This window comes from Heptranchias perlo, chromosome 23 (assembly GCF_035084215.1).
Source record: "Heptranchias perlo isolate sHepPer1 chromosome 23, sHepPer1.hap1, whole genome shotgun sequence".
In the NCBI taxonomy this organism is placed as follows: Eukaryota; Metazoa; Chordata; class Chondrichthyes; order Hexanchiformes; family Hexanchidae; genus Heptranchias; species Heptranchias perlo.
Window position 1 is genome coordinate 9,682,630 of NC_090347.1, and position 9,986 is coordinate 9,692,615.

General features: G+C 40.4%; 1 protein-coding gene and 1 long non-coding RNA gene across 7 annotated transcripts in view; one reads left to right on the plus strand and one right to left on the minus strand.

The window, feature by feature from the left end:
* The window catches only part of aatkb (apoptosis-associated tyrosine kinase b), a 303,879-nt gene extending 300,450 nt beyond the window's left edge, over window positions 1-3,429 (plus strand). For all 5 annotated transcript variants that reach the window (XM_068003976.1, XM_068003977.1, XM_068003978.1 and 2 more), the window contains 2 exons: window positions 588-815; window positions 2,272-3,429. In XM_068003976.1, coding sequence (XP_067860077.1) covers window positions 588-815; window positions 2,272-2,300 — 257 coding nt within the window. In that variant the 3' untranslated portion in view covers window positions 2,301-3,429. The remainder of the gene's footprint in view (window positions 1-587; window positions 816-2,271) is intronic.
* Window positions 1-8,060, minus strand: part of LOC137341075 (uncharacterized) — a 33,434-nt gene extending 25,374 nt beyond the window's left edge. For both annotated transcript variants that reach the window (XR_010966948.1, XR_010966947.1), the window contains exon 1: window positions 7,838-8,060. This is a non-coding gene — a long non-coding RNA (uncharacterized lncRNA). The remainder of the gene's footprint in view (window positions 1-7,837) is intronic.
* Between the last annotated feature and the right edge of the window lie 1,926 nt (window positions 8,061-9,986).

A 9,986-nucleotide genomic window follows, 5' to 3' on the forward strand; every position in this document is an offset into this window, starting at 1 on the left:
TACAGTGCTGCTCCATAGATTAATCAGAAGAATCCCGTGGTTTATCTGGGTATCTGTGTGTACCCAATTATAATGTCCAATTCCCATTGACTCACAGAAACAGGTCATTTGGTTAATCAAGTCTGTGCCAGTGAGTTTTTCCAAAAACCCATCTAGTCTAATCCCACTTTCCTGCTCCCTCCGCACACTCTTTAATATTCCACTTGTTCAAACAACTGTCTAATTTAGAAGTACTTATGGACTTTGCTTCAACAATGAGTCATGTCGGAGACCATGGTACTTTTCTCCTTCAGTTTATGTGGGAATTTGTGCACACAGCCCATAATATTCTGTCCAGATGGAAAATCATGGACTGTGCGCGTGTTTTGGTGATATGCACAAGCAGAAAAGTCTTTCCTTATGAAGTCTCGATCTATTGCACAAAATTTCTAAGCAAAATAAGTATTTATCAAGATTCATCTTCTGCTGTAGTTCACCTTTTGAATAATTTGGTGCTACCGGATGATTGTAATTATGATTATAAGACTATTTTTGTTTTAAGGTAAATAATTGATTACCAACGTGTATTTTGCTTCTCTGTGCATCAGGTGGTGGTTTTGAGTGGGACGATGACTTTCCTTTGGTGTCAGTAAAGTCATCCTTAGTGACTGAAGGCCCCTCTTTGCCGTCTGAAGCTGCTCCCAGTGCTGCTCCTGCGGGGCCAGAGCAAAATCAGGTGCAGCAAACACGGTTCTCCCGTTTCACCGTCTCTCCTGCCACAGTCTCTAGGTTCTCAATTACACACGTATTGGATTCAGATATTGAGTCAGTTGGAGGTAAGCAAAACCTCTCAATCAACTTTGCAGCAAAACAGGATGACAGTTTTGCACAGTCAACCACATTGGGAGATTTCACATTCAAGAATAACTTATAATTCTTTCCAAAAAAAAAACCATAAAAGGTTTAATTCTGCACTGCCATTGCTTTACATTACAACAGTGGCTGCACTCAAAAAAGTAATTCATTGGCTGTGGAGTGCTTTGGGACGTCCTGAGGACACAAAGTGCTATATAAATGCAAGCTCTTTATTTTCTTCTAATTAAAAATAGGCCACGTTATCTCTATTAGTGAACTTGCTTAACTTTTCCCTCACCAGTCTTCTGATCCTTAATGGCTGTGGGCTTGAGATGAGCAAGCTTCCTCTTGATAGGCCAGACCTCATCCTCAGACCGAGCTAGCTGGCCTTGTCCTTTTCTCTTTATGTTCCCTGCAAGTGGGAGGGCCGTCCCTCTGATTTTTTTTCCCCGTTCAGTGTTTCGCCAGTAGGCCTGCCATCAAACTGACTACCCCCTCTCCAAATTCTTAGAAGACATTGCATTCTGGCCTCACATGTATAGAAGCATACTGATCTCAATTAGTGTGAACAAAACCGGATTCTCTAAAATACCTTTCATTGTCCTTTGTCTGAATCTTAATCTACGTTTCCCAGCTCTGCTCTTCTGTGAATTTAATTCGAGGAGAGCTACACTTAACTTAACAGTAGTATTTTTAACATGAGTAAGTCCAAACTCCTCCTCTCCAGGATTAATGCAGTATAGTCAGGAACCCTGAAACATGACACCCAAGCACAAGGCAATCAAATTCCTTGAATCTAGATCAGTGCGTCAGTGTTCTGTTTACTTAAATGTGTTGACCTGGCAGGCCCAGGCGAGGTCAGCTATCCTTGTTTATTGCACGCAGGGTAAGATACAACTCCAGTTTACGAAGTGCCTACAGAATATCCATGTAAACAAGCGGTGTGCATGCTGGCATAACTGCCCATCCTTTCCTGTGTAATTACGCCTACTTTCAATACCTGCACATGTGTGGGACATCAAACTGCTTCCAGATTGGAAAAATATAGAATATGGGCCAGTATGACCATTGTAACGTGTACCAGTCTCAGAGAAGTGCACGTAGCCTAAGTCAACCCAATGTTGCATCATATTTTGAAGAGCAGGGTAGTGTTCCCCGGTATCTTGGCCAATATTTATCCTCAATCAACCCCTAAAACCAGATTATCTGGTCATTATCACATTGCTGTTTGTGGGACCTTGTACGCAGATTGGCTGCCGCGTTTCCCTAAGTTACAGCAGTGACTACACTTCAAAAAGTACTTCATTGGCTTTTAAGTGCTTCGGGACAGCCTGAGGTCGTGAAAGGCGCTATATAAATGCAAGTCTTTCTTTTTTTCAATGTTACTGCAGAAAATGCTATTATTGCTAATGCCTTTTTCCCCCTAATTCCTTACAGGCAGTAGTGAGGATGCTGAAAGGGAATGACTCTCACATGGCCAGGGCTGGAATTTTATTTATTTTTTTAAAAAAAAGCAATGGACAAGATCTGACAGAAAAAGAATCGCAAATGAATGTTTCGCTCGATGACTTTAATTGCTTTGAATTGTTGGACAATTTGATTGCGAGATTTGGCTGCTAGCGCGTATGGACGCACTATTACAACACCTGTGGTGGTTAAAGTTGCTGTTCAATTCACAAGTCTCCTCCATGTAGTTTGGACACCCTGTCCTAGCCACCGATCTGTATTTAATCAGGATTCCCTCGATTCTGATGATTTCACTGCAGGTAGATGTGATCTCCAATTCAGCTGCAACACCCCAAAGTGATGGGACAGATTAAGACTGAAGGGAGGCATTTCTTATATGGAGGAAGACCATACAGGTCGCTAGGATCAAGCCGACCACAGTGAGGAATCTGATATTTCCAATGCAAAGCAACTGTGAAGGTTTACTGAAAATATACACTGCAGACTGTTCGGGCTACATTTGTAATGAAATACATTTTGCAAATAATACATCCGCTTATAGTCCTCATCTGCTCGGGCATCTGGCAGAAGTGCTTGGATGAAGCTACTTATTAACCTTTCTCTGCCCACACCACAGTACAAATGTCTTACCATTGAACATGCCTCACAGTATTCAGTCCACAGTGTTTAGTGTTTCTGCCTTTATGCGTTTGATATTGAATAGTGTAGAAAATCAGTTAAACTGCAATCTCTATACTATTTTTGTAAAACCATTCAGACTACTGATGAATATATTGTAAATGTTGCCAAAGAGATGTAAAAATTGTGCAGCTCCTAGCTACGTTAGTTGCTACATGTGTGGCTTTCAGCTATAGTGTCACAGTATAAATTTTAAAAAGAGGCGCTGAGTGTGTAGCAATTTTTGCCTCCCTCATCATGCTATACAGACGCAACATTTATTATATATAAAAAAATGACCAGTTGCATGAAGCCAGTAAGCGGGCTGTCTTTTAAGTGTTACCGCTGTTAGTACTTTGTATACTGATCAATACGGGTCATTACGGCTGTTCAATGTTTTATTTCCATCTAGCTACCAGCATGTGGCTTAAATCACCAGACTAATAAACTTTTTACGATATCTTACATTTTCTTTTTTTTTCCTTCCTTGCCTCTTCCTTTGCTGTACTGTTAACGAGAATGTCTGTATTTCTTCGACCCTTTTTTTGTCATATAAAGGTTTTCCTTGGTGTTCCCATCTCAGCTGCCTGAGAACGTGACCCAGGCGTGGTTTAAACCCTTTGGTGAAAATCCACTAGTCTTTGGTTTTCATGGAAAAGCGGAGGGAATCACAGAAGACAAACCCAAAGCATTGGTAAGAATCACGTGTAATAAAAACAGAACTTGACTTGCTCAGTCAACATAATCAATGGTCCCTAATTACTGGGAATAGCAGCCCCGTTGTATATTGCAGGCAACACCACTGCTTCTCAGCTTGCACAGAAAAATGGACAAAATCGCAGAATACGACCCCCAAAACACTGGTACAAATTTGGCAATCCTGATCCCAGAACTGAGAGGTTATACCTATCAGGAAAGATTGAACAGGCTGGGGCTCTTTTCTCTAGAAAAGAGAAGACTTAGGGATGACCTGTTAGAGGTCTTTAAGATTATGAAAGGGTTTGATAGGATAGATGTAGAGAAGATGTTTCCACTTGTGGGGGAGACCAGAACTAGGGACCATAACTATAACATAATCACTAATAAATCCAATCGGTAATTCAGGAGAAACTTCTTTACCCAGAGAGTGGTGAGAATGTGGAACTCGCTACCACAAGGAGTAGTTGAGGTGACTAGCATAGATGCATTTACAAGAAAGCTAGATAAGCACATGAGGGAGAAAGGAATAGAAGGATGTGCTGATAGAGTTAGATGAAGTATGAACGGAACAGGCTCCTGTGGAGCATAAACACCTGTTGTGCCGATTGACCTGTTTCTGTGCTGCATATTCTATGTAAAACAGAATTTGACTTATTCAGCCACTGTGAACCAGTGATAAATTGTGATAAATTAACCAGTCAGAAGCTAAACTGATGAACAGAGCAGCTTCAGCAGTGGGTGTCGGAGTCAATGGACCAGGTTTAAAATATTACGTTAGGTTTGAATTGTTTTCCTGTTTATTGTGTGTAATTGGTTGCACTACAATCTCTAATACTTCATAGCAAAATGCCTGAGTTTAATGTAAGAGCACTGGTAACTGGAGCAGTTTGACAAGCTCAATCTGAGACTAGCTCAACATCTGACAGGTTTGTACCATTGTAGAGTGCACACAACAAAATAAATCCAGGCAGCTGCGCAGCAATATCATCTCCCCTACTGATCGATTTAAATTTTTTAAGAATCAAGGTTTTTTTTTAATCATATAAATAGACCTATTATTGTCCTTTTAATTTTTCAATTTTTAAAAAATTATCTCCTGTCCTCTAACCCTGCTTCACCTGAAGACTACACTTGATGACATCATATACCAGTATATAAAAGTTTTGTGTCTAGTCTGCATCCATCACACTTCAAGTGTCAAAAGTATTTTTTGTTTTTAAAAAGACAGTCATTTCCTGCTGGTTTTCTTCACTTTGATATTCTAGCCTCTCCCTAAGGGCGGGAGCCAGGGATTCGAAACAGCTGCTAATGTACAGAAACTTACCTTAGTAATTAGCCATTACTTGACTTCAAGATGTGCATATTTAACCTCTTCCCCCCCCCCCCCTAGCAGGGAGTCTCTGAGCACTGGCCTGGAAGGGACACACCTGTTTAAATACTGCTCCATCATATCAGCTAAACATCAAAACTGTGCTCTGGACTCATAATTAAAATGAGCAACGCCACAGAAGATCAGGTAGTTATTAAAAATAGCGCCCTGAGCAACTCGCTATAAATCAACCCCAGAAAGACGTTCACAGCCTCCTTCGATCCACTGCAGCAAGTTTTTATAATGGTTTTATCAAGAAAGCTTTGAATTTATCCTTAAATACACAGACGGCAGGCGAATCTCATGTCAGGAAGAATAATGCGTAAATGCAAAATAATGATTAATGCCCTCATTGGTAACAAAAAACAAAACCCTTTCAAAGACATGTATGGCAATCTGGCCAGAGTGAGTTGAACTCTCTTTCCCAAAGACATGGATATTTCTTTTCTGTAACCAACGTCAGTAGTTAGTTGGGGAATGTTTTTGATCGGGTGGAGACTAAAAAAAAATTTGCGAATCACAGTGCTTTATGAATATAACTGCTGCAGAGATCACTGCATTCTGGGAATCAATCTCTGTGATTTGTGACTCCGTACTTTAAGAGATCAATCTGAGCGTGTTCTAGGAGATTTCTGCGCCAAATCGGAGATCTCTCGCTCACCTTTGTGACTGCTCTGAATGATCGTTCCCAAAGGTTCCCTCTCTCTGGAGAACCTTCGGAAATGCCCCTCAGGAACAGGTACAACTTGGTAGACGATGTCTATTATGATGCCTTTTGCATAATAGAGATGGTTTCCTGCATGTCATTCGTTTTCAGGGTACAAGAAGATCTACCTGTACAGATAATGGGACCTCTCGGTTTGTGATCCAGTGTCATTGCCTCTACATTTCTGCAGAACTTCAACCATTGCAAATTTCTCCACTTGGGACAATTGAGGGGACCTGGGGTTGAAATGAATGAGAGACGGAACAATGTCTGCTTTAATTCGTAATTAATGGTCTGCTATCAGAATCACATTCTGAGAAATTCAGCACAGGCACGATGGGCTGAATGGCCTCCTCCTGCTATGAAATTGCAGGATTCAAAGTTGCACATTCCCACCAATTCATTAATGGGTTGTTAATTATGACAAAAAACCAGCAGTCTCCTGTTTTTTTGTTAAGAGGAGTTCTCCCTGTGTACTTGAATGCTCTACTCCTGCTTATTTAGCTCAGGCTATCACACATCATATTTAACACCTACAGAAATTATATGGCATGTTATTCACCCACTGATCTTGCGTCGGATGTGTCAAGAGGAAAGCTGCTTCTCTTCCACTTGGAGAATGCCTGCTCAGTTATTATAGAGCATTGACAAACAGTAATTATTGACTTGTCTGATATGATGAATAAACAATTATTGCTATAGCTGTGCATTTCAAATGAGTCACAATTAAAATAATGAAAAGGTCAACAGAAACACATTGCAACTATTATTTGTGGTTAACAACATCCAGTTACTGAGTGGAAATCATAAAATAGACCCCATCATGTGGGATTGGAGAATGCTTACGCCTGCTACGAAGGGGCGGACTATGATTCTGCAGACGCAGTTATTTTGTTAGACCAGCTGGAAGCTTGTTTTAATTTTAAATTGGGCTGAGTTTTTTTTTTGCCTTCGAGGTGAGGGATTTAAGTACTGTAGAATTTTCATTTTAATGCACTCAGTGTTGACGTCAAGCACTCCCAGGTCAGGAGCAGCACGGCAAGACAGTAAATTGCCTCTGTTCCACCTTAACCACAACAATCTCTACAGGTCCAATATGTTTCAATTTTCCCACCAGCATAATTGTGCCCAACCACAAGCTGCAAAAGAGCAGCCTCGAGGGGAGGGGAGGGGAGGGGGGTGGAATTGGTCTGGATCCTTTAAGAAAGGAATTAAAAAGTATGTAACAGGGAGCTGGGGAAATATTAGTTAATCTCACTGTAAAGCACTGTTTCAGCTTTTATGCACCTCCTAATTGTCTCAGCAAGAGGCATTGGCACTTATTAGTGCTGGGGGGGGGGGAATGCATGGGACTATATGAATTCTCGGCTAATGGTTCCTGTATTACATTGGAAACGAGCCTATTATCTCCAGCCCAACCAAAACATTGCGTGGTAGAACTAATAGGAATCTATTTGGCCGGAAGAGGCAGATCTGAGCCAGATTGGTGTAAGGAACATAAGATAAGAACATAAGAAATAGGAACAGGAGTAGGCCATACGGCCCCTCGAGCCTTCTCCGCCATTCAATCAGATCATGACCTCATTGGACAACCCTCTCATCCCAGGAATTAATCTAGTGAACCTTCGTTGCACTGCCTCTAAGGCAAGTATATCCTTCCTTAGATAAAGAGACCAAAACTGTATGCAGTGCTTCAGGTAAGGTCTCAATAAAGCCCTGTACAATTGTAGTAAGACTTCCTTACTTTTGTACTGCAACCCCCTTGCAATAAAGGCCAATATGCCACTGGCCTTCCTAATTGCCTGCAGGGACATTCTTGCACAACTATCTGTAGAGGTGGTCCACGAGAGGCTGCTGATATATTGATACCTTACTGATTATCACTCCACATCCTCTACCTTTACTTCTGATGTAGATTTTTTTAGATATACTAATATGACTTAAACTGTTTGCCCAATTAAATATTTTTTAAACTATCATTGACAGAGGCCCCACCAAGCTATCCTTTCAAACACGTAATATAGAATGTAAAAGCGAGAGAAGAAAAATTAGCATTAAAAATTAAGTTAGCTGTAAGGGCTTGTAGTTGACGTTTAATTTCCTACCTTTTGCATTCTGTAGCTTAGCTCTGTTGGTTCAAGCTCCTTGTCAGAATATCCACTTGAATTCTGTCACAAAGACCTTGCACTGTGGATTTGCATCTTAAATCCCGAAATGGGGTCTCATTCCTTCTGAAGTTGACGCTGAATTAGTGACAGAAACAGTTGTCATCATTGATTTTGGAAGTTACTTCCAAGACAAGACGATCCACAATAGAAAGCCCTTGGAGCTTTCACCACCTAATGACTCACTTTCTGTAGCCTTCCTTGAATGATATCCCACAGCTGTCACAGCCATTTACTGGTTTCCATTGTGCAAGCGTCACCACAACCCACATAATCTCAAAGGATTGCTCTAAGTTATAGTTCATCATGAATCTCATCAGACATCTCACCTTTTGTGCCACCTCCTGTAATTTTATGATTATTGTTTAAATGCCAGGTTCATTCATAGGGGAATCAGTATTATCAGCATGATTCATAGGGCCATTTTACTCGAATTATTTCATAGAAAAATATACCTATATACTCTCTTATCATATCCTCTCCTTCCTCATCCATTATTTACAGAGCTTCATTTAAAATCGGCTTACAGAAGTTAGCTACCTCTATTCAGTTTCATTCACAAGCCGTTCAGAGACCAACGAACATAGCAGATTCCATTAAAATGTCTCAGTTGCATTCATCAGGCATAAAGCTAGGTTTAGGTTTGAACAAGCTATCCTCCTAATTAAGTTAACCTCTTTCATTTTACAGGTGTTTTTGGTGTGTAAGTAACAATGCTAGCTATGGAATTGGTCACAAATTGAACTCAGGGTAAACTCACTGCACACTCACATCTGCACTTCACTTTTATAACAGCAGCTGTTTCCAAGAGCAATTCGACACAACTTTCACCCCAGGGAGGTTCTTATTTTAGCTAATACTCTTTCTTTAGAAGTCTTGTTTATATTTTCCCCCAAAATTAGGAAGGAAGAAGAATTCTGCAATGTTTTTTTTAAATCCCTTGCTATTTTAAATGATTTTCTCTGGATTTACCTGGGTTTTTGGGGTCTAATTTTTCTTCTCTTGCTTTTAACACCTTCAAAAAAAAAGAAAAATCCTGAGTTTTTAAAACTGGCAATAAAATTTGACTGTAAAGATCCTTATCCATAGTCTTTACCAACTCAATGATTGGTGAAAGACTAATTCACAGAAAGCACCTCTCACTGGCGAGGTTTGTTCCATACCTGGTACCAGGTTCCAGAGATTGCTTTTTAACTAACATCCAAAGACAGAATTTTGTAGTTTTGCACCTATTTAATTAAACAAAGTTCAAAGTAAATAAAATAAAGACATTTCTGATACATTCCTTCTAAAGATACCTATTTTCTGTGTAAGGCTATGGACAAGTACTATAGAAGATATCCACTGATGCTACCTGACCTGCTGAGTTTTTTCAGCATTATATATGTTTTAATTATACTACAAATGGTAAATTGGCTCCATATAATTAACAGTATTACTTTAAAACAGTGTTTTTGAAGCTCTTCTATGGAATTCTGTATATCTTTTTTATGGTGCACACTGGAATGGAGACCCAGGTGATGTTAGCCAAGGGGATCCTATTAGACGATGCCCTGCCTTCCTCATTCTTATCTGAGAAAGATTACACTCCCCACTTTTTATTCACCCTCCTCTTGTATCCATGGCCCCTCGTTCTAGAGCCCTCAATTACTGGAAAAAGTCTGCTTCTATGTACTTTGTCTAATCCTTTCAGAATTTTAAACATAACTTAATCTGCATTGTTCTAGTGAAAAAGCACCTACTGAGAACTGGGGTGAGACTGCTCTTTATTACAAGATATTAAGAAACGGCTGAGTGCACTGGATACAGCAAAGGCTATGGGCCCCGACAACATCCCGGCTCCAGAACTAGCTGCGCCTCAAGCCAAACTGTTCCAGTACAGCTACAACACTGGCATCTACCCAACAATGTGGAAAATTGCCTAGGTATGTCCTGTCCACAAAAAGACAAATCCAATCCGGCCAATTACCGCCCCATCAGTCTACTCTCAATCATCAAAGTGATGGAAGGTATCGTCAACAGTGCTATCAAGCGGCACTTACGCACCAATAACCTGCTCACCGATGCTCAGTTTGGGTTCAGCCAGGAC